A 27,517-nucleotide genomic window follows, 5' to 3' on the forward strand; every position below is an offset into this window, starting at 1 on the left:
GAATTTTTAGATTAAATATTGACATTTCCAACTACTTTTTTTAAATTTTATCATGGACATACTTCTCACCAAAGATTAGGTTGATGCCAAGTTTCAAAGTTCAGCCATATTTGAATTTCTTCTCGAAAAACAAATCTGGCTGTTTGTTTGTTTTTTAAATACACAGAGGCTAGGCTGTATTTTTTCATTGTATATAACTTTCAAAAACAGCTGACATGATTTCTGTCAATTTCCCCCAAATTAATAACCTTTGGGCAGAGACCAATTGTGGAAAATTTTAAACAAATGGAGAATTTTATGAAGTTTTAGCACATGAAAATGAAAGGATAACAATTGAAACTATATTGTATTTGCTATCAAATGAATCCAAGACTGTGCTATAAACTGGAAGAGACTTAGGAGAGAAAGGAAGTTAGTTCACGGTGTATGGTTCCTCGGTGTGGCCCTGATCTAGGAAATAACTTAAGGCTTCTCTATGCTGTAACTAATGTGCTTTAAGGGGGTCTGAGTTCTAAAGCCCACTAACGTGTTGTGCATTACTTGTTCTATGCAGATCCTGCTGGTGTGCTTTAACACAGCACTGCAGAAACAGCACTATGTCAAAGCACACTAGGGAATCTTTGGTGCACACCACAGGGTCTACATGGACCAAGAAATAACTCAACACATTAGTGAGTTTTAGAACTCACACAACACACCCATACAGTACACTACCTCACATGCAGACAAGATCTTAAGCATGTACTTAACTTTAATTGCATAAGAAGTCCCACGGACTTCAGCATGTTAATCACATACTTAAATCCTTAACTAGATCAGGGCGTCTATAAACAGTATTCTTATCATGAAGATTTGTTACATTTGCTGCTTCTTGAGCATTGGTACCACATTACTGGTAAAACTAGAATTATATGCCGTGCTTCCAAAAATCATATACGCACACACCACTCCACAGAGCGTTCCAGCCACAATACACTTTCCATAGAGCACTGCATTGTATTCATACTATGCATCCAAAGAAGTGGGCTGTAGTCCACGAAAACTTATGCTCTAATAAATTTGTTAGTCTCTTAAGGTGCCACAAGTACTCCTGTTCTTCTTTTTGCGGATACAGACTAACACGGCTGCTACTCTGAAACCTATTCATACTATATACATATAGACTATATGCTCTTCAGGGCAAGGACTTGTTACCTGCTTTAGCACACATTGTTTAATAGACACCCCTATGAATTTAAAGTTCATCAAGCCAGCATGGGGGAGGGACGGCCACCTCTTCTTTCTCCCAACTATCTTCTCACCAGCTTTTGTTTGGTGTTTAGTTTCAGAGTAGTGCGGGAGAGAACCGGAAACCGTTCTTTTCCCCTTTCGGGTTTCACAATGGCCCTGGGCCTTTATAACTGAGCATATTAAATTTGATAAATTAAAGAAGAGAAATACAGCCCCAAGACTTTCAGCCACCATCCCTCCCAGCTCCCTCACTGCCCACGTGTGTGTCTGTGTGGGGTGTCTTCCCGCTTCGTGCCCTCCCCACGTCGGGGGGGGGTGTCTCCCCACTGCCTGCCCTCCCCAAACTGGTATATGTGTGGGGGAGGGGGGTCTCCCAGCTCCCTCCCCCCTCCTGTGTGTGTGTGTGTGTGGGGTCTCCCCGTTGCCTGCCCTACCCCCCGCTTTGGGGGGCTCCCGGCCCGGGGGGGGGAATCTCATCTCACGCACCCACTCGTTGGCGCGGTGCCCAAAGGTGTAGAGCGCCACCTGGCTGGCCACGTCCACGATGCTGCTGATGTAGGGGTCGTGCCGCTGCAGCGCCGCCAGGCTGATGTCCAGCCCCTTGCCCAGCAGGGCGGCCCCGGCCACCACCGCCGCCATTTTGCCTCCAACAACAACACTCACGGCGCGCTGGGTGGGCACGATTAATCTAAAGCCGAGAACGAGATGGAGCTCTGAGAGGAGAAACAAACCCGCGCCAGGGTGCTGGACCCAGACTCGGTAGTCGAGCGCAGAGTTCACATTGCTCGGGATTGTTGCCATTAGCAACAAGATAAACTCACCAAAGGCCAGGCCGCGCTCTCCGTGCGTAACCCAGGGAGCGGGGCCTGCAGGGACCGCACCGTGTAACGCCCGGCCTCGCACAGCCCACGCGTGAAATCCAGACTCTTCTGAGGGGCAGCCGTGGGAGGGCATGTGCACGCACGCATGCACAGGCACGTGTAGCCAGCGGTGTAGAGAGACCGGTATTGCCAACCCCAATTGTTCCAAAATCATAAAAATGGCTCAACAATCATAATTTTTAGGTTCCTTTTATTTGTTTTCTGGTGGTGGAGTCTTCAGGGTTCATGTTTAACAGATTTACTCCACAACCCGGAGGACTACAGACTTAGGGGTTTTGTTTTGTTTTGTTTGTTTTTGTTTTTAAAAGCAAGTTAAGAGTCTTTGAAAATCCCTTGATTCCAGCTGCTGGGGATTCAAGAAAAGTATTGAGAATTCATTTGCAAACTTAACACAATCAATTTGGGCTTGAATGGGGACTGGAGGTGGTTGGCTCACTACAAAAGCAATTTTCTCTCTCGGTATTGACCCCTCCTTATCAATTATTGAGAGTGGACCACATCCACCCTTACTTACTTGGCCTTCAACATTAGTTCTCCACTAATAAGGTAACTCTCTTCTCTTCAGGTGGCAATATATATTTATGGCTGTTTCTGTAATTTTCACTCCATGCATCTGAAGAAATGGTTTTTTACCCACGAAAGCTTATGCCCAAATAAATCTGTTAGTCTTTAAGGTGCCACCAAACTCCTCGTTGTTTTAATGAAATTTTGAGACTTGGAAATGCAGAGTTAGAAACATAGGCAAATATAGGCCCATAAGCATATGTAAATACAGAAACACATATGCACAGAAATACATGCAGGGCACACATAGACATAGATGTATATGGGCATGTACACTCATACCTATGAGTATACAGACACACCAAAGCATCAACACACAAAAATACCCACAAGAGAGCACACAAAGCCGTACATGTCTGTAGCATAGACACACATACACACTTGAATGGGAATGGGCATATATATATATGTATGGACATACACACATGGGTGGGTACACACCCATGGCTATATGTACTCATATTTGCCAGCATACACCTATGGACCTACTTACTCATCTGAATCAGCTATGAAATAATACAAGTGAAGCTAATCAATGGAGAGGAGCCATGATTAGAAACAGATGGACAATACATTTTCCTCCAAAGGTAAGCAGTCCGGTGCCCTAACATCAGTCCAAAGTAAGTAAGATATGGCGTTTCATGGACTAGGGCAGGCAACCTTTCAGAAGTGGTGTGCCAAGTCTTCATTTATTCACTTTAAGGTTTTGCGTGCCGGTAATACATTTTAACGTTTTTTTAGAAGGGGTCTCTCTCTAAGTGTATATTATATAACTAAACTATTGTTGCATGTAAAGTAAATAAGGTTTTCAAAATGTTTAAGAAGCTTCATTTAAAATTAAATTAAAATGCTGATCTTACGCCGCCAGCCTGCTCAGCCCGCTGGGTGGGGGGTTCAGGGCAGAGGGCTGGGTGTTGGGGGGGTACGCGAGGTCAGGGTAGAAGGCTGGGTGGGGGGGGGTTCAGGGCAGAGGGCTGGGTGTTGGTGGGGACTCGAGGTCAGGGCAGAGGGCTAGGGTGTGTGGACATGCAGGGCACAAGACTGGGTGTGGGGGGGTTCAGGGCAAAGGGCTGGTGTGTGTGTGGAGGTGCAGGGCAGAAGGCTGGGTGTTGGGGGGGACTCAAGGGCAGGGCTGAGGGTGTGGAGGTGCAGGGCAGAAGGCTGGGTGTGGGGGGGGACTCGAGGTCAGGGCAAAGGGCTGGGGTGTGTGTGGAGGTGCAGGGCACAAGGCTGGGTGGGGGGGGGTTCAGGGCAGAGGCCTGGGTGTGGGGGGGATGACTCGAGGTCAGGGCAGAGGGCTGGAGTGTGGGGGGTTTCAGGACAGAGGGCTGGGTGTTGGGAGGGACTCAAGGTCAGGGCAGAGGGCTAGGGTGTGTGGACGTGCAGGGCACAAGACTGGGTGTGTGGGGGGGTTCAGGGCAGAGGGCTGGGGTGTGTGTGGAGGTGCAGGGCAGAAGGCTGGGTGGGGGGGGTTCAGAGCAGAGGACTGGGGTGTGTGTGGAGATACAGAGCAGAAGGCTGGGTGTTGGGGGCAACTCAAGGTCAGGGCAGAGGGCTGGGGGTGGGTGTAGGAATTGCAGGATAGAAGGCTGGGGTGCTCGGCTCGTGGGGATGCTCCCAGCCCCCTGCCCTGAGCGGCTCACGGCAGGGGGCTGGGAGGAATATGACCTGTTCCACCCCCTTCCCCCAGGCCCGTCCCTATCTCTCTCTGCGTCCTCTACGGAGCAGCGAGCACGCTGCCACTCGGCTCTGCTCCTCTGGGGGGAGGGGGAGGAGAAGGGGCCAGAATGCACCACGTTGTGCGAAGAAGCGGGGGAAGGGGAAGCTTGGCTGCCGCAGGACCCACAGGGGAGAGTGGTGGTCGGGGGGGCTGAGCGGGGAGGGGGGCCGGGACCCCCCCCCACCGCTCTCCCCTGCGGGGGCAGGAGGCAGAAGCTTGATCCTGCGGCATCCAAGCTTCCCCCTCCCCCGTTTCTTCCCACAGCGTGGTGCATTCCGGCCCCTCCTCCTCCTCCTCTCAGTGGACAGCAGCATGCCACTCAGAATCGGCTCCCGTGCTGTAGGTTGCTGACCCCTGGACTAGGGAAAGAAATGCTGTGGTCTGGAAACTTTAGGAGGAAGATGGGAAGAAAACCAGTGAGGAGGAAGGGTGATAATTAGGCATTCCTTGCTGCTCAAGTGACAAGTAGACCAACTCAATTTTTTCTGCTGTCTAAACCCTCCTGGATTCCCTAGTAACAAGACATCCCCCTGCCCCCAAATCCCCTCTGATGGGCCATTTTATCTACCCCAATTTGTCAGTGAGGCATGGGAGGATTAAGCTCTCTCAACCTGACTTCTGCAGCTGCCCAGCCCTTTTGGTACCCATACTACTGATAATATTAAAAAAGGTTTCCCTATTTTGTATTGCAAAAATCTGGTCGACCTAACTCCAAAAGAGACAGAATATAATGCAGAAATTGATTTGCAATGGATTGTTCTTTCAGATTGTAAACATTCACTCATGGTTACAATTTGGCATTCCAGTGAAGGTCTGAGTCTGTTATTGTGCAACATTTTAATCAAGTTACTGTTTAATAACAAGTTATTGTTTAGATACCTTTTGAATTCTGGGAATGTATAAAAGCAGAAGTTAGTAAGATTGTTTCTGCTGGTGCCCATTTGGTCTGACTGAGTGGCTAATCAATGTTTAGAGCCTTGCAGGTTTGTTTCCATTAAGAGGAGAAATTGATTATAGGAGTCAGGTATATTCCTTGATGCAATCCTGTTTATTTACAAAGAATGTACAGTCCTGCTTCCCTGTACACAGAGGAGACAAACAACTGCAGGTAGTTTCCTTGCTCAGAAATCCTCAAACCTGCCTTTCCAGTGCATTCCATGCCCAAGGAACTCTGTCTCTCTGCTCCCTTCAGGACCACATTCACAACTGCTTTTTTCCCTCTCTGTTGGTTTTCTTTTTGGTTCCTATTGGTTTTCTCCTGGCTTCTTGCCTCTTTTACACACACAGCTTGCCAAACAATTCCTTACTCCCTGTGTCTGCGATCAGGGAACCCCTGAGCCCAAACATCTTGGCCTCTGATGAGGCCTTGCCACATGATTCATTGCCTTGGGCAGTATCTTCTATTGTTTCCAACTATCTCACTACATTAAGGGGATTAATTGCGCCTTCTATTTAGCCTGAAACAAAAGTGCACACCCACAAGTTTTAACCAGTTTTGTGACCTCTAGAGAACAAAGGCCTGCTTGATGGCAGCCATTAACATCTTACAACATAACACTGTCAGCTTGTCTTGTGCTGCTGTAGTTCTTTAGTGAAGATTCTACCACACCAATGGGAGACTTTCTGCTGTTAGCGTAGTTAATCCACCTCCCCGAAAGGTGGTAGCTATGTCCGCAGGAAAGCTCTCTGTCTGACATAGAGCTATCTACATAGTGGTTAAGGTCAATATAAGTATGTTGCTCAGGGGTATGGATTTTTCACACCCCTGAGTGAAATAGTTATACCGATATAGGCCTGTAGTGTAGACCTGGTCTGTGTTTAAAAAAAATCTTGTAGGTACAGAAGCTTGTGAATTCTCAATTCTCTACCAAAAATAAGCACTTCTCAGCAAAGATTTCATAACAAAAAGATTTAATTCTTTAAATGTGCTTGTTTTCTCATTTACTAATTCACTAAGGGAACAATCTATAATTGCTCTCCCAAAATCAAGTTAGCATGATTTTACTGGAATTTGTTTATGAAGCAAAGTGTTTTTTTAGCTTTGAAAATGTCCTAATTTTATAAAGCACATAATTGTGAAATATAGAATCATAGAAATGTAGGGCTTGAAGGGACCTCAAGAGATTATCTTGTCCAGCCCCATGCACTGAGGCAAGACCACATATATCCAGCCATCCCTGACATATGTTTGTTTAGCCTATTTTTAAAAATCTCCAGTGACAGGGATTCCACAACCTCCTTCAACCTGATACTGTAGCAGCTACTCTTATGTAGAACTGGGTGAATTCTTTTTGGCAAATAGTAAATTCACTAAAAATATCTTTATTGGGGAAGCAAAACTATTTGCAAATTTGGGTAGAATTCAGTGAATAGTTTTGACCAAAACCAAACGAACAAAAATTGGAAATAGTAACATGTTTCATTTCAAAATTTCTGAAAGAAAACATTTTAAAACAAATGAAATGAACAAAATGTTTCAACTTTTTGTTTAGAAATGGCCTTTCATTTTGAAATTTAGCTAATAACAGAGTTCAACCTAAGCCTTCTCTCCAGGTGTGGCTGCTTCTAATGTACCTCCTTCAGGATTGCTCAGTCCACACCTCGGTTCTCTCTGTCTCAGATTCAAGTTGCTACTGTGTAGTGAGTTACTCCAGCCCCGCTTACATCCTGGGCAGAGTTAAGCAAGCCCCCAACTCAAACAGCAGGACTCAGTATCTCTGCTTTCTTAAAAAGAACAGGAGTACTTGTGGCACCTTAGTGACTAACAAATTTATTAGAGCATAAGCTTTCGTAGACTACAGCCCACTTCTTCGGATGCATATAGAGTGAAACATATATTGAGGAGATATATATACACACATACAGAGAGCATGAACAGGTGGGAGTTGTCTTACCAACTCTGAGAGGCCAATTAAGTAAGAGAAAAAAACTTTTGAACTGATAATCAAGATAGCCCAGTACAGACAGTTTGATAAGAAGTGTGAGAATACTTACAAGGGGAGATAGATTCAATGTTTGTAATGGCTCAGCCATTCCCAGTCCTTATTCAATCCTGAGTTGATTGTATCTAGTTTGCATATCAATTCCAGCTCAGCAGTCTCTCATTGGAGTCTGTTTTTGAAGTTTTTCTGTTGTAAGATAGCCACCCGCAGGTCTGTCATTGAATGGCCAGACAGGTTAAAGTGTTCTCCCACTGGTTTTTGAGTATTATGATTCCTGATGTCAGATTTGTGTCCATTAATTCTTTTGCAGAGAGACTGTCCGGTTTGGCCAATGTACATGGCAGAGGGGCATTGCTGGCACATGATGGCATATATCACATTGGTAGATGTACAGATGAACGAGCCCCTGATGGTATGGCTGATGTGATTAGGTCCTATGATGATGTCACTTGAATAGATATGTGGACAGAGTTGGCATCGGGCTTTGTTACAAGGATAGGTTCCTGGGTCCGTGTTTTTGTTCAGTGATGTGTGGTTGCTGGTGAGTATTTGCTTTAGGTTGGGGGGTTGTCTGTAAGCGAGGACAGGTCTGTCTCCCAAGATCTGTGAGAGTAAAGAATCATCTTTCAGGATAGGTTGTAGATCTCTGATGATGCGCTGTAGAGGTTTTAGTTGGGGGCTGAAGGTGACAGCTAGTGGTGTTCTGTTATTTTCTTTGTTGGGCCTGTCTTGTAGGGAGGTGACTTCTGGGTACTCGTCTGGCTCTGTCAATCTGTTTTTTCACTTCAGCAGGTGAGTATTGTAGTTTTAAGAATGCTTGATAGAGATCTTGTAGGTGCTTGTCTCTATCTGAGAGATTGGAGCAAATGCGGTTATATCTTAGAGCTTGGCTGTAGACAATGGATCGTGTGGTGTGTCCTGGATGGAAGCTGGAGGCATGTAGGTAAGTGTAGTGGTCAGTAGGTTTCCGGTATAGGGTGGTATTTATGTGACCATAGCTTATTAGCACAGTAGTGTCCAGGAAATGGACCGCTTGTGTGGATTGATCTAGGCTGAGGTTGATGGTGGGATGGAAATTATTGAAATCATGGTGGAATTCCTCAAGGGCTTCTTTTCCATGGGTCCAGATGATGAAGATGTCATCAATGTAGCGCAAGTAGAGTAGGGGCGTTAGGGGACGAGAGCTAAGGAAGCGTTGTTCTAAGTCAGCCATAAAAATGTTGGCATACTGTGTGGCCATGCGGGTACCCATAGCAGTGCCGCTGACTTGAAGGTATATATTGTCCCCAAATGTGAAATAGTTGTGGGTGAGGACAAAGTCTGCTTTCTTATCTCCTCAGACTCAGTCTCTCCGCTTCTCTCTCAAGAAAAACTTAGATGAAGGTTGGCTGCATCTCTCACAGCTATCCTGATAGGTCATTTCATATATATTGTCCTTTCAGCACAGTTTTATTACAAATGATCAGTAACTGACTTTACAGTATGATTGGGGAACATGTATGTTGCTGGTACCCACAAGTGTAAAAGACTATTGTTGGATCTTTGTCTACCTCAATTCCCAATGTTTAAGGAAGTTTTAGTCTTTTTGTTAGCAGTTTACGCGCTCAGGATTCCTTAACTGACTCAGCCTTGAACCAAATGGCACATGGAGAAAACTGTGCTCAGCCCAGTTAATTCCATCTGGCATAGTTATTTAAAAATGTAACTCCCAAAATCAAACTAGATCCAGTCATTTTCATTCTCAAACTAGAAAAAAATTGCAAGGAAATGATATATAACATCACAGTAAGTTATGGGCATCAGTGTATGTGTAATACTACCCCCTGGTGGAATTTGGCAGACCTTTTCGATGCAAAAGCAGCCCACTTCACTATCTGTTGAGAATTTTTATTTTAACTCACTGAAAAATAAGATTCTCTACTTTGGTGCTATCGATTTTGAGAACTCTGATGCGGTAGGTATTGTGTGTGATTAATTACAATAACCACAAGTTGTCATGGATTTCTGAGGAATTCTTTCAGGAAATGAGGGCATGTTGTTTGATTGAGATCACATTTCTTGCTTTGCACATTTTTGCAAAATGTTTCTGTTGCTGTAATTCTAAGTGTTGTCATATGGTGAACACTTATTTCAGACACTGTACATTTCACACACACCATCTTCTGTCTAAGGGCTCATCTATGTGGAAAAGTTTTACCAGTTATATTCATATAGTTATACCTGTATAAATCCTCACCTCCAATGTGGACACTCTTATTTCAGTATAAGTGTGGCTTTTTTTGGTTTAGTTTAAACCCCTTGACAAGTAACATAAACTGAACTGAAAAAGGCACTCTTAGTCTAATACTGGAATAAGTGTGTCTGCATTGGAGGTTATACTGATGTATCGGTTTAAATTCAAACCTTATGTTATACTAGAAAAATGTTCCCATGTAAACAAAATCTTAGTTTGCTGCTCACTGCTTCTTTATTTACTTCTATTTTTTTCTGAAATTTTAGTTTTGCTCTGCAGGTATCATTCCTTCCAACTGAGATTAATGCCACAAACCAGTCTGGTTTTGATAAGAGACTCTGTTAGTTCTCCAAAATCCTAAATTTAATTTAAAATTTAAGCTCTGTTAAATATTAATTTATTGCCTCAACTTGTAATTGGATACAAATGATAAAACTGATCCCTTTTATATATTTGTTTTTGGGATACACTAGTCATCAAACCTCTGAAAAACAGCACCCAGATTATTTCTTCCAACCTCTTCCCAAAAATGAAGGTGTTATAAACCTCCAATCCTGCTTCTTTTTCTATATCCAGAAACAAAGATGTCAAACATCGGGGGCTTCCACCCCCTTCCCCCCAGTTCTGTAAGCATGAAATAAATCAGAAATCACTGAACTTCCTACATTGCTCAACAAGATTTCTGAGGTTTCACTTTGAAGTTTGTTTGTTTGTTTGCCATTTTGTTTGAGTTATAATCCCTAGCCTAACACAAGGTTATATTCTGATGAGGCAACCATCTTGAGTCCTTTATAATAAAGGGCAAGCATTTGAATTACAAAACCAGTAAAGTAATATTGTTACCATGAGAGCAACAAACTTGTACTCATTTAATAGAATATTGCTTTAGGATATTTACTATGGCTACTAATTTATTGCCATACTAGTATTTAATCAGGCAATCACCTTAACTCTTAGACATATGGCATTTGTCAGACCACCAACTGATCTATAACAGTACAGTCTTTTCACTGTGGTGCATACTCAGGGTTTGGGGAGCATTTTTATTTATCTGTTGCATTTTGCTGGTAAATACATAAAAGTTCAAAATACCAATGCAATATTTGTGTTTAAATGGTTTCAAGTTAAAAATGGACTCTTCCTTGCATGGAATATTGCAATAATGATTCACAAGTGACTGCACAATGTAATGCAATTACTGCCTTATACTAAACAGGGTTAGGCAACCTATGGCACGGGTGCCGAAGGCAGCATGTGAGTTGATTTTCAGTGGCACTCACACTGCCCGGGTCCTGGTCACCGGTTTGGGGGGCTCTGCATTTTAATTTAATTTTAAATGAAGCTTCTTAAACATTTTAAAAACCTTATTTACTTTACATACAATAATAGTTTAGTTATATATTATAGACCTATAGAAAGATACTTTCTAAAAAGGTTAAAATGTATTACTGGCACGCGAAACCTTAAATTAAAGTGAATAAATGAAGACTCGGCACACCATTTCTGAAAGGTTGCTGACCCCTGTACTAAAAGTTTGAAATACTGCATTTTGTTGTTAGATTGATATTGCTTTAAATTATTTTCTTTGTTATTTGTATTGCAGTAAGACTTATGGACACTGCAAGAAGCATTTGGGCAGTCAAAGACCTAACATTTTTGTGTCTCTGTCAGCGATGCTCTGGGAAATAGTGAGCCAAATGTATCCCTGCTTTTATACTAGGGACAACTGGTACACAGGGGCCTCCTGTGGGCAGCCAATAGAAGATTTAAGCACTTTTAACGAGATTCTGGACTGAAAACCAAGGGTATTAACACCACAAACTCCAGTGGGTAGCTGCCAGGGCTGGCCTTACCATGAGGCGAACTGAGGCGGCCGCCTCAGGTGCCAGACTATGGGGGGAAGGGGGGCGCCACTAGGACCCAGAGTGTAGAGGAGAACAGGCAGTCAACTGAAGTAGTAGAAGCCAGTTAGGCCCTTAAGATGCTGATATCTTCCCTCACTCAGGCCCTGCTACCAGCCTGCTTATTTGTCCCCTTCAATTGAGGGTTGAGAGCCACTATAGCTGCCACAGAACAGCAGTCATGAGTGAAAAAAGAAAACGCCCCTCTGGGGCAGCATTCAAAAAAAGAAAGAAAGCAAAGGAGGCTTTTTTATCTAAGCAGGGAGGAGCCCTCCTGAGATACATAGACACAAATGTTCACAGTGAGCCTTCAGGCCCCAGTGAGGATGTGAATGGTGAGGAGATGCCTGATCTTCCAGTTAGTCAGAGTGCAGGTGACCTGGCAGCTACTGCAGCATCCATATCTCCATCTCAAATGGATGTAACCATGCACATTCCTGAAGAAAAGTGTAGATCAGAGAAGAGTGTGGTGGAGGTGCAAGAAACAGCTGCTGCTGAGTTTAATTCCTTAAGTCTAGATGATCCAGGACTGTGGACTCACTTGAGCAGTAGCCTGAGGGACTTCCTTGTACTGCATTGGCCACAGCAAGTGAAAAACTTCGTGTTCCCCAAAGACAATGAAAATAGAAGTTTCCATCCAACACATTACTGGTGTGAAATCCCCAATGATGACAAAGTGGAGAGGCCATGACTTATGTACTCAGAATGCTGCATACTGTTTTTGTTGCAAACTGTTCCAGTCTAATGTTCCAGCCACATTGGGTTCTACAGAAACAAAGGACTGGAAATATCTGGCTAGAAATCTGGCATGCCATGAGAAGGCAGCAAATCACCAGAGAGCATTCCATAGGTGGAAAGAGCTTGAGATGAGACTAAGGTTAAAGGCCACCATAGATGATCAGCATCAAGAGAAGACTGCATCAGAGTCTCTTTACTGGCAAAATGTTCTGAAAAGGCTCATTGCCATTGTGAAAATGCTTGCTACCCAAAACCTAGCACTGCGTGGCACTTCAGATCAGCTGTATGTGCCAAACAATGAAAACTTCCTTAAAATTGTGGACCTGATGGCTGAGTATGATGCTGTACTCCCGGAGCATCTAAGAAGAGTCACCACCCAAGAAATGTACACACACCACTACCTTGGAAAAACAAGTCAAAATGAGATCATACAGTTACTGGCAACAAAAGTCAAACAGAAGATTGTGGCAGATCTGAAGTCAGCAAGATATTACTCTGTTATTCTGGACCGCACCCCTGACATGAGTCATACGGAACAAATGACTTTAATGGTGCATTTTGTAACAACAACAGAACCTAGTGAAAATGTCCCTGCAATGGTGACTGTCAAAGAGCATTTTCTAGAATTTATTGACGATGATACTACAGAGCTGGTATGACAAATGTGCTTCTTAAAAAGCTGGAAGATATGGGAATTGCGATAGATGACATGAGAGGTCAGGGCTACGATAATGGTGCCAACATGAGAGGAAAGAACAGAGGAGTACAGACACGGATCCGAGAGTTAAACCCTCGAGCTTTTTTTGTCCCATGCAGTTCTCATTCATTGAACTTGGTGGTCAGTGATGCAGCATCAGCTTCAAGTGAGGCTGCTGAATTTTTTAATATAATTAAAAGCATCTATGTATTTTTCTCTGCATCAACTCATTGATGGAAAATTTTGAAGCAACATCTGGGAACATCCGCTCTGATAGTGTGGCACTGAGTGCCACATGATGGGAAAGTCAAGTGGAGGCGATAAAGCCTATCAAACACCAAATTGGGAAAACAGATGATGCCATAGTTGCCATTATGGAGGATAACACTATGACAGGAACTGTTTGTGGGAGAACAGTGGCAGAGGGAAATGGAATCACCAGAAACATACATAACTTCAAATTTCTGTGTGGCTTAGTGTTGTGGCATGACATACTGTTTGAAATAAATGTTGTAAACAAGAGACTCCAAGGTGTTGACCTTGATATATCTGGAGCAATGGAACAGCTGGGCAAAACAAAGTCATACCTACAGTCTTACCGGTCAGATGAGGGATTTCAAAACATTCTGAAGAGTGCACAGAATTGGCAGAGGAACTTCAAACAGAAGCTATTTTCCCACCCATTCAAGAATACGAGGGTCACCGAAGAAGAAGACATTTTGATTACTAGGCCTGGGATAATCCCATAAGAGACCCCAAACAACAATTCGAAGTTGAATTTGTTAACCAGGTGCTAGATTGTGCAATACAGTCAGTTGAAGAAAGTTTCATGCAGCTCAAGGAACACGGCAGTATATTTGGGATGTTGTATGATATTCCAAGACTCCTCACTATACCTGAAGAAGACCTAAACCAGCAATGCAGGGCACTAGAGACAGTGTTGACACATGATGACATGCGCGATATTGATGCGAGTGATTCAGGTGATGAACTGAAAGCCCTTTCAAGATGCATTTCAGCAGGATCAGCTTCAAAGGCTGTTTTGGAATATATGTGCACAAATAAGATGACCACCTTCTTTCCACAGCTTTTGTTGCTCTGCGCATACTTTTAACACTTCCTGTAACAGTTGCCAGTGGAGAACGCAGCTTCTCCAAGCTGAAGTTAATAAAAACACATCTACGTTCCACAATAACACTGGAGAGGCTGGTCGGCCTTACAACCATCTCAATAGAGCATGAGCTGGCCCAGACTGTGGACCTTCAGCAGGAAGCAGTTCAAAACTTTGCAACCAAGAAGGCACAGAAAGCATCACTTTGATTATTCAAACAGATAAAAATTCTATGCGGACAAGAAAAGTTACATTTGCTGTTCAGGCATTTGAAAGTTAAGTGTTACTTAAAATTTTTGAACAAGGCTGTAGCAGGCTGGACACCTGCTCCTTCCTGGAAGGGCCTGAGATAGCCCAGGGAGCAGGTAGCATGAAGGCTGAGCTGATTAGGGGAAGTGGCTGCAGCTGGGGCCATGCCCCAAACAGCCTCAGCAGGCCCTATACAGGCAGGGAGCCAGGAGCTCAGGCCAGGGTCTCTCTCTGCCTTCAGAGAGAGAAGGGCCTGGCTGCGGGGAGCTAGACACAGGGAACCTGAGTGGAGCAGGGCTGGGGAAAGGCTGAGGAGCTGGGGAGCGCCAACCTGGATAGCCCCAGGCTGCGGCCTAGTAACACTGGTCTACAATTTTTGAGAAGTCGTCTGCTTCAGAGATAAAATATGCTATTTATTATGTATTTTGATGTGCTGAATTCAAATATGACAATTAAAACAACTGATTGGCTACTGTTTCTAAGATATTTAAGTTTTTACATTTTATGTCTATGTATATTGTGTAGATAGTAGAGTTTTAATCATAAATTGTAAACCTAGGTCTTTTCATGTGTTTATGGTTGCTTTACATGATAATATTTCACCTGTCCTGTTTATGTAACACTTTAAAAATCAGCAAAAGGGTTATATAAATAAAATTTATTATGAAACAAAAGGCAAAAAACTATTGAGTACATAGTTTAGTCCTATTCAGTGTCTACTCGGCGCTTCTTGGCTTGTCTCTTGTATTCATTAAATGGAGCATCTCCTGTCACTGTCCAGCAATAGTCTGCAAGCATTGATGGGCTTCATTTGCCCTGATAGCGTTTCTCCATTGTTGCAATGTCCTGGTGAAATCGCTCGCCGTGCTCGTCGCTCACTGCTCCACAGTTCGGTGGAAAAAAATCTAGATGAGAGTGCAAAAACTGTATCTTTAGTAACACGTTGCAACCAAGACTTTTGTATGCCTTGAGGAGGTTTTCCACCAACAACCTGTAGTTGTCTGCCTTGTTGCTTCTGAGAAAATTTATTGCCACTAACTGGAAGGCTTTCCATGCTGTCTTTTCCTTGCCACGCAGTGCATGGTCAAATGCATCATCACGAAGAACTTCACGAATCTGAGGACCAACAAAGACACCTTCCTTTATCTTAGCTTCACTTAACCTTGGAAATTTTCCACGGAGGTACTAGAAAGCTGCTTGTGTTTTGTCAATGGCCTTGACAAAGTTCTTCATCAGACCCAGCTTGATGTGTAAGGGTGGTAACAAAATCTTCCTTGATTCAACAAGTGGTGGATGCTGAATGTAGTAAGTGAAGGCAATGTAGTAAGTGAAGGCCTAATGAAGGCCCAGTATGAGGCCTGAACCAAACTAAAGTAATGGTCAAGACTTTGCTAACATAAAGCAGAGTTAAGCTGTGAGCAAGAGGCAGGCCCTGCTCACAGAAGTTGGCAAGGAAAGGGCTGATGTTGCAGAAATACATATTCATTTAGCATAGTTACAGTATAAACATGGTACCAAGAAACACTATACCGGAACATTCCACAGATAACAGGGAACAGACCGACCCATCCGAATGACAGGGGCAAAAGGGTAAAATGATGGATAGAGTTGTTTTGATCAAACCAACAGGTACAAGGTGCGAGGCGGCACCTTATTGCGTAGAGGGGTTGTACCTTGCTACGTAGAGGGGTTGCACCTCAATACGTCAGGAGTGATGTGTAACTTGTTTGTACCTGTGTATAAGAATGTGTCCCTGGGGTGGTGTCTTTGTCCAGCCGAAGGGGCAGTGGAAAGTCCCACCACTGAGCTGAGTCCATTGCCGAGCGGCACTTTCTAGCAGTATGCCCGGTAGACTAAGTAATCTACGGGGAACTGAAATTGTGTCAGGGTCGCAATAAACCTGGCCGAGGTGCCTTTGTACCTTACTAGACTCTGTGGTTATTGGGGGTTCTCGTCCGGTTTGCTGTGTCAGCTATCTGCAGAGCTGGGGCAGCACACAGAGGGAACACACGCACGCAGCCAAGTGATATCAACAGGAGAAAGCAGAAGCACCACACCTGTAGCCTCTGACAACACTGAACACTTTTCCTCCCAGGCTCCAATGACTGTCGGTGTGGCCAATCTTTCTTGATGTAGTGGGAATCTCTTGCACGACTATCCCATTCGCAGAGAAAACAGCAGTACTTTGTGTATCCAGTCTGCAGACCAAGCAAGAGAGCAACAACCTTCAAATTGCCACAAAGCTGCCACTGATGTTGGTCATAGCTTATGCACCTCAAAAGTTGTTTCATGTTGTCATAGGTTTCGTTCATATGGACTGCATGACCAACTGGAATTGATGGCAAAACATTGCCATTATGCAGTAAAACAGCTTTAAGACTCGTCTTTGATGAATCAATGAACAGTCTCCACTCATCTGGATCGTGAACGATGTTGAGGGCTGCCATCACACCATCGATGTTGTTGCAAGCTACAAGATCACCTTCCATGAAGAAGAATGGGACAAGATCCTTTTGACGGTCACGGAACATGGAAACCCTAACATCACCTTCCAGGAGATTCCACTGCTGTAGTCTGGAGCCCAACAGCTCTGCCTTACCCTTGGGTAGTTCCAAATCCCTGACAAGGTCATTCAGTTCACCTTGTGTTATGAGGTGTGGTTCAGAGGAGGAGGATGGGAGAAAATGTGGGTCCTGTGACATTGATGGTTCAGGACCAGAAGTTTCATCCTCTTCCTCTTCCTCATCTGACTCAAGTGAGAATGATTCTGGTGCATCAGGAACCGGCAGTCCTTCTCCGTGGGGTACTGGGCGTATAGATGATGGAATGTTTGGATAATGCACAGTCCACTTTTTCTTCTTTGACACACCTTTCCCAACTGGAGGCACCATGCAGAAGTAACAATTGCTGGTATGATCTGTTGGCTCTCTCCAAATCATTGGCACTGCAAAAGGCATAGATTTCCTTTTCCCGTTCAACCACTGGCGAAGATTTGTTGCACAAGTGTTGCAGCATATGTGTGGCGCCGACCTCTTGTCCTGATCTCCAATTTTGCAGCCAAAATAAAGGCGTTAGGCTTTCTTAACCATAGTGGTTATACTGCGCTTTTGTGAGGCAAAAGTCACTTCACCACAAACATAGCAGAAGTTATCTGCACTGTTCACACAAGTATGAGGCATCTCTGCTCACTTTGGCTAAACAGAAATGTGTCCCTTTGCAAAATCAAACACTGACAAATAAAAGTACGACACTGTATGATTTCTAGAGCTGATATAGGCAATTTGTTCAGCAGAGTGATGTAAACTTCGTTATGATTGCATCATCCATGACTTCTAGGAATAACATGATGCAATTCATATCATGTATGACGCAATACCAGCTTCAGATTGCATCATTCATTGTTTTGCCTAAAAAGCAAATACTGTCCAAACCCAGTCATAGATTTATTCATAGATCCAGTCAAAGACGTATTTTAGTCATTTCTGGTTTAAATTGAGATCCCTTCCCTTTATAACTCACTTATCCTCCGCCATTCCCAAGTCAAGGGTTGTATATACTGACCCAATAGCATATCTTGAAACCTAGAGCCAATCAACAATTTTAAGCATCATTTTTGTTCTCAGTGTCCCAGAATTAGTAAAGTTTGACTACATTTATTTCAGAAGCATTTTGGCTGTAGAGCAGTGTAATAGGCCAAGGGGTACTGGGGGTTGCAGAGGGCAGCCCAGGGCAAGGCCAAGGCAGCAGGTCCAAACCCCCCTTGCCAGTGATGAGTGGCCTATACTGCAGTCTGCCCCAGGGAGCAGGGTCTAGTTGGTGACTGGCAGTGGCCTAGTGCTGAGGCAAGGTGGGGATAGTGGGTGGGGGTTCCCCAGGGAGGGGAGACCCAGATCTGTGGGGTACTGCCAGGGGGCAGCATCCCAGTAACAGGGGCACCGGGTCCTGGGAGGGACACGGGCGCCAGCAGAGGACAAGGCAGATCACCGGCCTGCAGAAGGCGCTCCAGAGGCTGGTGGGCTAATTCCCTGGACAACCAGTAGGAGGTGCCGCAGGGGTGAGTCTGCTCCTCTACAAAGGCATTTTAAGTTGTTAATTGTCCTTTATTGGGGTAGGTAGCAGAGCAGTACCATGAGAGGAGTAGAACAGGAAGAAGGCAGAATTGAGACCTTTCAAAGTTTTGGCCCAAGCGAGGGGGCATAGGGGCGTCATATGAGCTCCCCGCCTCAGGTGCCAAAATGTTGTGGGCCGGCCCTGCTCATAGCAAAGTCTAGGTTTATTATACTTGTGTGAATCTGTTTGCCTTGGTACATTTTGAGTGCTGTGAAGGTGTTTGGTAGTCACTTTTCCACAGTCTGATTTCTTCATTTTCTGGTGATGCTGGTGCTAGTATGTGTTGTCTGTCAGATGAAATTTACAGGCACTTTAACTTGCTAGATGGGAACAGTGAGCTACAAGGATTTCCTGAGAAGAAACTTCCATGAGAAGTGTGTGAGGTTTCTCATTTTTCTTTTGTCTGATTGGCGTTGCCCAAATTTATTAATTTCATTATCACCTCAGTTCAATCTTATAAAAATAACCTTCACTGGATCCTGTGTAACCCTGTTCCCTGAACTGCAAAGAAGCATCTGTGCTCTTTAAACAACCAACAAAAAAAACAGACAGCTTAAGACTTCTTGTTAGACTCTCCTGATGCCTGCTATTGTCTTACTAGTCAGCTTTAAGAAAAGCTTCTCATAAATGGGTGTGGCTTCCTTCTCAGAGTTCAATTAATTAATAACTACTTATGTGAATAGAAGAATGCACATTTTCAATACTCTCTCCTGCAGTCCTTTTTATTCAGGTCAATAGGAATTTTGTTTAAGGGTCTGTGGAATTGGGTTCTGAATCCAAAAGGACAGGTTAGTTATAGGTCCCATAATCCATTGTGTAATCAGGTGTCAGAACAGATTGTGATAGAACCAGCTCAGGGAAAGTGGACACAGAGTCCAGACTGTCTGAGGAGAGCAAAGAAAAAAGTTGTTGCTGTTGTAGCACAGGCAGCCTCTCCAAACAGTGGAAATTGGGCTCCACGGTTCTTTAAGGAGGCAATCAGAGGGTGTGTGTAGCTTAGCTGTCTGGGGAGGGAGAGATGAAATTGCTGACTTTGGGAGAGGGAGAATGAAAAGAAGTCTATAAACTTTCCTTGGAAAGGGGAAGGCGTAAGTGGTTGCAGAAGTGGCTGAGTATCTAAAGAGAAAGAAAGAGTAAGGACGAATGAAGAGGCACAATTGGAAAAAGGGAGTCTGAAAGCCAGTAGCTTGACATCTATTGGTGGATGTTAAAACCCCACTGTGCATGCACAACTCCATGACAGACAGTCCAATTTTGCATTTTAACAATACTAAGGTGACCCGTATTTTAATGTCAGCTGATGAATTACAGCCACATTCCATCCCAAAGGTGGCTGCATTCCAGTACTGAGTGGAGTTTGTAAGGTGCTGTAATATCCTTAGAGATGATAGGTGCATTTAAATGTAAGAAACTATATTTAATAATCTATCTTGGAAATTATCATTACCAGAAACAATATATACTTATTGAGTTATTTAGGTGGTTGTTTTAGATTGTTAAATGTTTTGAAACCAGCTCTAAGGGGGAAAAATTTTCAATATATATTTTTATAAGTTAAAATGTTCAAGCAATAAGTCTTTTATGTGGTCTGATATCTTCTGGAATTTTGTTAACTACATTGTTATCTTGTAATTCCATTTTAAATTAATACAATGATTTCCCGTATAGATTTAGCCTTGCATTTGGCAAATTCTTTTGCTTTGTTAGAAGGAAGAGCACCTTGGCCCAGCCAAATTTGCACTTTTGCTGGTTCATAGTTGCCCTAAGGCACCAAGGAGTAGTCATTATTCAGCAAATGGAGATGGGTGAGCTAGTTAGGATAACAGAAAAGCTGACAAACATTTGTTTATTCAGTAGAAGCAAACATAAAGTGAACCTTTCCGGTTTTTTTAAAAAGAGCCTTTTCCTTTTTTATGTACCTCTGCATTTCCTACTTCCTGAATATTACAGAAAGACTATTCACATGGCATCTCATGGCAGGGGTTTATTTTCATGAGATTTCCAGTTCAAAACTACGGACTAAAAGAGTTTGGATAAGCATCCAAACTTCTGGATAATTATTCAGACCAAACCTTTTAAGGTTCTCCCACTCTTTTTACTATCAGTAGCTATGATATTCCCATGCTGACTACGGGGGAAAAACAAATATCAGCAAAAGTACATTTATATTGATTTATCTTCCCTCTTGTTTTCAAATTTAGTAAAGACTTACTACTAATATAGCATTACATAAAGATTCCCAGGAGCTACCAGGGCTAATAAGACTGGGTCTCATTGTATGCTGTCTGTCAAATTATACTCACTTTACAATAGAAAGCAGGGGCCAATTTAAGGGTCCGTGCATGGTCAGTAAATACGCCGCAGGGGGCCTGATGGTCACATCACCGTAGGCTTTTTTAAAGATAAACATTTAAAAACAAAATCATAGGCCTAAACAAAAGTGGAATCTCACCCAATTCTGTAATTCCAATTATTGGAACCTCTCACCACAGTGACACTTTTCCTTGGCAAATTGTCCTATTATGATGTCCAGTTCCAACTTTGCTGTCTCATCTTTCTCAGTTACAAGGACACTCAGCTATGTTTGCTGGAGTGTTGAATGCATGTAGTTTTCGACACACCTTAGTGTGCTCATTGTGCACTTGGCACTAGCCACTCTAGTTGGTATGGTGAGAAAAAGTCAACACAACATTTCCATTTATGTTAAAAAATCATCAAGAGAACTTGACGCTCTGAAATTCAAATAGCTCTGGACTTCAAGTGACAAAATGAACACCTCTGTTTCCTTTATAAAATAATATACTTATTGAAAGACATAATCTTGTGAACCTCAAATCTAAAGAAAAATAGGAGTATTTTACCATGAATTTAAGAACCCCCTCCTTTGACGCTTCTACATTTATATATTAAAGTTGCCTGCGATGGAGGAAACCAAATAGAGTAGCTAGCTCTTGGAATCCCTCACATTGAGATTTTAGTTCCTCAATCATATTGTTTAAGACCTCAAAATATTTCCTTTGATTATTATCCTTTGTTTCTAACATAGAATCATGTGGAAGTTCATCATCCATGCAGCATATACATCTCTTTATGTGGCTTGGATAGATTGCATTTTCAAAACCCATTGTTTCCCACCTGTTCTGAGATGCTTTCATAATTTCCTCATACTTTTCTTCGGATCTAAGTTTGCTGAACTCATTCACTGTGCTCTCAAATGGCCAGAGGACTTGGAACAGGTCAATTTTCTTTGATTGAAGGATTTCATAGACTGCAGCCACGATAACTAAGATCCTATGCCACCATAACAGATTAAGGTAAAACATTCAAGCCATCAAGGACAGCTTGGTTATTATCCAATGTATGTCCTCATTACTCCTGCATTCAGTTACAGTTTCATCTTCTAGGCATTCAAATATACTGTGAAAATTTCCTATTGTTCTCTCAGGCTACGTCTTCACTGGGGGTGGGGGTCGATTTAAGATGCGCAAATTCAGCTAAGCGAATAGCAAACTGACGGCGGCAAATCGACCTCCGTGGCTCCCCCATCGACGGCGCTTACTCCTACCTGTGCTGGTGGAGTACAAGCATCGATTCGGGGATCGATTGTTGCGTCCCGACGAGACACAATAATTCGATCCCTGAGAGATCAATTTCTACCCGCTGATTCAAGCGGGTAGTGAAGACGTAGCCTCGGTTGCTTTCCTTCAAGCTGCCCATCTAGTAGGATTGCCAACCCTCCAGGTTTGGCCTGGAGTCTCCTAGTATCAGCATCAATCTCCCAGTGACTGTTGAAAGCAATCCGGAAGATTTTGATAGGATATTTTAAGAAAATGACATTAAATCATGGTGGGGAAAAAAATCTCCCCTAATAGCTTAAATCAGAGTTAGCAACCCTACCATCTAGTCTTGAAGCATACCTTTAGATGTAAAGGTCTCCTTCATTCTTCAGAAGCCTGTTCAATTTCACCCACTGCATCAATCTTTTTAACTTCATCTGGGGCTTGAAGTATATCATCAAGTTCCTCTTCCCTTTGCAAAACTGTACTCTCTTGAGCAAGAGTTTGCAGATAAAGATTATCTTTGGACATAATCATTAATTTTTCTCATTGATGGTTAGAGTCTGTGAAATATTTATGTATTTCCTGCAAAGCACTGAAGAAAACCACCAGGTCTGAACTGGCCTTATTTTCAGCAGCATCTACCAAAATTAGGTTAATTTATGTGCTGGGCAACATATGTATATGGTGCATATACTTTGTTTCCCTTGCCTGAATGATACTCTGTCATTTTTAGTTACAGTCCTTCATGCATTCCAGCCATAACACTGGCCCCATCATATCCCTGTTCAGACATGAATTTGGGGTCAATCTATCATTGCAGGATAAAACATTTAGTTAACTGGTCACACAGGGATGCAGCATCTGCCTCACTCACTGCCCAAAGCTTACAAAATGCTCTTTTATATCTACTTTTCCTTTTATATGATGCTTATTAACAAAGTAAAAATTGTCGTTTGATCAACATGGCTAATATCGATAGTTGCATCTTCAATTACAGTAAAAAAACTTAGTTTCTGTGCAGCTATTAAGTATGCCCCTCCTGGTTTCCGATGCTAAAAGATTTATATATTCATCAGTAATTGTCTTGCTCAAGTATTTGATTCTCTTGGTGTCACCAATATGTTGAGCAAATGTTGTATTATGTCTGGCAAGTAGCTTACTGATGCTCAAGCAAAGACCATAATTGTTGGTCTCCAGCACTTCATGGTGGCCATGGAAGGGGAGACCTAAACTAGCAAGTTTTGACTGTGACAAACAATATTTTTAAGTCTTCTTGCCATTTCCTAATATTTTCAGATGCTTGTTTATCAAAACATACATTGATACTATGGCTCTTCGCAACTATAGAGCTGCCACATGTGACTGCACATGTTGTTTGCTTCTTCAATGAACAGACAATGACTAACCATGTTGATTTTCAAGTTTCTGTATCCTCGAACAGCCAACAAATGTAACAGTATGCATAAAATGAAAGATATGAGTATGCTAAGCCACTTGACATGGAGATCTTCATGTGGTGCATTTTCCATTCTGTAAAATGAAGATGAAAAGTGAAAGTTTGTAGGAAAAAAAGGAAACTGTCCATTTGGCCTGTCACTTTCAGTGAGCTGCCAGGGACCAAGCTGTACGAGCATACACAATTGCTCAGGTGATAAAATTGAATCCTGAAAGTGACTTTTATCATATGGGAATGTCAAACCCATTTCAGCAGGAAGACTGTTTTGATTTGCTTCATTGTTGACCTGTTCATGGACAGGACCTTTGGTTTTGTTCCTTTCAAGTTCATCTACAGGATCTTTGGAAACAAACTACATTTCCCAACAGTAGTCTCTTCAGCACCGGAGAATTCCCAGTGGTTGTGACCGCTGTAGGGTGGGGTAGGAAACTTCTATTACTACCAGATACTGCTGTGCATGCTCAAATGTTGTGGGACTTTGCAAAGGCATTGCAAGACTATAAAAATGGTGTCTGGTGGCCAATGACAGTGTTAGACACATGCAACCCATGCAATTGCATCAGCCCTCAGGCAGCGAAAGGTCCTCTTGCCATGGTGACTGACTTAGTTACTTATGAGGATGGGGCCCCAGAATTGAGTGCATGGGAGGGGAGGAAATGGCAGTGGCAGAGAAATAGCTGGTGCAGCTGCTCAGAGGCCCATGTGCTTAGAGGGCCCCTGCAAGCTGAGGACTGCTCAGCCACACAACATATGCCTGGTGCAGGCTGCTGCCATTGTCTGTGGCCTGCTAGAACCTCTAGGGAAAGCAATGCATGGGTCCCCACTGCTCACATTTTAATTTGCCTGGGGAGTGGGCCTCCAAAATGGTGGCTCTTCCATGAATTCTGATTAGTGGGACTGCCAATGGCAGAGCCTCCCCTCCCACTGGCAGGGAAAATTCAAATAGGGGCAGCAGGAATCGGCTTGCAGCTCTTCCTAGAGGCTCTGACTATAACTTTGGTGGCAGCAGCAGTGGTAATTTGTGACTCTGACAGCAGTTCTGGCTTTGGCGGAAGCAGTAGTGAGGGCTCTAATGGTAGCAGCACTGGTGCAGGACCCAAGTCAGGGGAAGCAGACAGCACAGCATGGAGCTGGGTGGGGGCAGATGGGGTAGCAGAGCAGGGGTGGAGAGGCAGGGATGAGTATGGGAGGTGGAGAAAGTGAGAGTTTATTTGAATATGGGACATGTGATGTCAGGTTGGGGTCCACAATAAAAACCTGCGCCAGGGCCCATCATTTTGTTCCTCTATCACCACCAGATGGGAGAAGAATATGACAGGAGGCGATTATGGGGGGGGGGGAGGGTCTGTCAGCATTTGCTGACTTTGCTGGCTGTTAATTCTGCCACTGAGAAAGTCCACTGTGGAGATGCCCAATGTGGAGAGGTTTCTGCATATTTAAGCATAAGCCACACATCAGTGGGTGTGATCACAGGAATTAGGTTGAAAGGAGCCACGAGAGTGTGGAATGGGCTAGAAAAGCTGTTTAGGAAAGGGAAATAAGAGGCAAGGTGGTGTGTACACACACACACACACACACACACATTTATTTCTTTATGCTATATTTTTAAGACAGGTTTGGTACTCCAGATATGTGCAAGCTGTTATGCAAATATCTGAAGATCCATACTTGTGTTTGTGAAATATAGAGAAATAAGCATTACTTCAATGTTTGATCAGTTCACTTCTCTCAACCTATTTGTCTTAAAAAAACAAAAACAAAAACAAAGAAAAAGATTCTGAAAGCAAAAATGTATGCTCTTGGAACATTAGATTTCACCGTTTAAATTCACAAAAGTCAGGGTACTTGAAAGTTTTGTCTCTCAGAAATAATATCTTAACCACATGCATGCAAACACACACACATCGTCTATACAGAGAAATTCAGACTATAGAGTTATACAAACTATTACACATGCACAAGAGTGCCCAGGTACAGTTGCTGCAGCAAAAGTAACTGAGTTTCTTGAACTTGTACATTTAAATTCTCAGCCATAACAGTCTATTAACATTATTTGTTGCACTGAATATTAAATTGATTAGAAGTTTTTAGCCTTATAAATGATACATATATACTCCTTGCAATGTCAAAAACATAAAACAGTAACAGTATATAAATTGCTGAAAAACAAAATTCTCAGTATTCTCACTGTGTACTATCCACCTGTAGAAATACATGGTGGGGAACATTTCCTGCTTTACTAATGGGCAGTGTGTTCCTTTTTCAAGGTAAGATATTGCATAACGGCACTGTTAAAAAGCAGAACATTTGATCATCCTATTAAAGGACAGAAGAAAACAGTGGCTTACTGAAAAATAAAGTTAAATAATTGGTTCACCCAAAGAACATGTTTAGTCTCCCAGTAAAGCTTCTGATTTTTTACAGTTGATAGTTTACATCTTCAGAAATATTTTTAAAACCTTTTGATTTTCATTTCAGAATAGTTTCTCTCCCAAACTACAAATCCTATTTTTTACTTTTAATGCATTGATCTATGGTAGCTCCTTTCAAAAGCAGGAAACTGGATCTGCTGGTGATATAACTAGTATCAGATAGGATACAACAACAGAAGTAAAAGCATTCAAATTTATTTAACTACTTTAAAATAATGGATTGGTTTTTATAAACTAACATTATAAACACCAGGGCAATCTTTCTCCCATTGAAGTGGGCAATTTTGCCCTGCCCTCCATTGGGAGCCACAGCTGGGCTTTACTTAAGTAAACAAGGAACCGAAGGATACATTTTGATTAGCAACTGCCAAGTTGTGCAAGCTGTATACAAGTGATTGTCAGATTTAAGATTACTCTGTAAGGGCCTGATTTTGCAAACTAATGTTTGGGTATAGATCCTTAGAATGATATTCCATTGACTTTAATTGGATTCAGAGTAGGGGTCTGTGTGTATGGATTTTTTTCCAGATCAGATGCCTTATTGTTAATTTGGGCTTTCTGCTCAACCTTTCTATTCCAAAAGTACTGAGAATAAATCATCATCAAAGAAGTAAGACATCCCAGTCGCCACTAATCAAACAAGAAGATCCTGTTATCTCACATGTTTAATCTGTCAATCTAATTTTCCATTAGGGTTCTAGAGATGAGCTGGAATTTCAAACTCTCTTGCTGACTGCATGCTTCTATTATAATTACATACAAAAAAAAAAAAAACTACATTAAAAGAACATTCATGTTGCAAACCAAGCACTCAAAAGTTAGAAAATGCAAGAACTAAGGCTGTCCAGGCAACCTTAATTTGGCTCTCTTGTGCATATGCTACTCCTGAGGGACTTCTGCACCAAAAATTAAAAATTCTACACACAATATTTTCAAATTCTGCAAAATTCTGCATATTTTGTCAAAATAGCATGATATAATCACACCAGTTTCAATTATTTTCAGTCATTTATTTCAAAATACCTGTTAGCAAGTATGTCTGTAACAATAGAGACAACAAAAAAGATTCAGGAAATGTTTTTTGACAAATAGATTTCTTACTAGTTATGTATATTAATACATAACTCAGAGTAATAATTCATTTAAACTACAATACAGAACTGTATTTCCCGCCCCCCTCAGAAGCAGTGCAGAGGCTTGGGGGAGTCAGGGGTAAAGGAGGAGCTGAGGGAGAGGGAAATAATTGCTGTGAAGGAGCCTGGGTGTGAATTTGGCGGGTTGTTGGGTATAGGTGGGAAAAGTATGGAACAGATTTTTTGGAGGGGTGAGGAGGGATTGTTAAGGAGCTTCCCCTATGCAGACCCTGGCTGACCCCTAGCCTCTCCCATTCAGTCAGGCACATTTGCCCCTGTCCCCACGTGGCCTTGCACCCTCTTCCCCTGTCCCCATGTGTCTCAGTGCCCCCACTTAGCCACCCCCTATCCCTGTGTTCTCCTGCACCCCCTTCCCCATCCCCATGTGGCCCTGCAGCTTCCTCCCCCCTATGGCCCTGCGCCTCCACTCTCATTCAGCACCTGCCCCAGTCTGTCCTCCCCCACTAGCCCTTATGAGCCCCTGTCTGATCCCCCAGCAGCCTCATACTGTCTCCCCATAGCCGCTGTCTCCTGACCTGGCCCAACAAGCATTGTGAAGA

The 27,517-nt window shown here is 42.9% G+C and overlaps 2 protein-coding genes across 22 annotated transcripts in view; one reads left to right on the top strand and one right to left on the bottom strand.

Moving 5' to 3' along the window:
- Nucleotides 1-2,077, bottom strand: part of DCP1B (decapping mRNA 1B) — a 55,709-nt gene extending 53,632 nt beyond the window's left edge. Inside the window, exon 1 of one of the 6 annotated variants that reach the window (XM_034781137.1) lies at nucleotides 2,052-2,077. Coding sequence is in view for 3 of the 6 variants with exons in the window: in XM_034781129.1 (XP_034637020.1) it covers nucleotides 1,717-1,869 (153 nt within the window). In the remaining 3 variants the exon portion in view is untranslated. Of the gene's footprint in view, nucleotides 1-1,716; nucleotides 1,975-2,051 lie in introns of those variants that run through there. The other 5 variants (XM_034781129.1, XM_034781120.1, XM_034781110.1 and 2 more) reach the window with 5 other exon arrangements.
- CACNA1C (calcium voltage-gated channel subunit alpha1 C) overlaps nucleotides 1-27,517 on the top strand; it is a 724,164-nt gene that overhangs the window by 21,076 nt on the left and 675,571 nt on the right. The gene's annotated exons all lie outside the window — the stretch shown is intronic.

The sequence above is a fragment of the Trachemys scripta genome, chromosome 1, assembly GCF_013100865.1.
Source record: "Trachemys scripta elegans isolate TJP31775 chromosome 1, CAS_Tse_1.0, whole genome shotgun sequence".
Taxonomy (NCBI): domain Eukaryota; kingdom Metazoa; phylum Chordata; order Testudines; family Emydidae; genus Trachemys; species Trachemys scripta.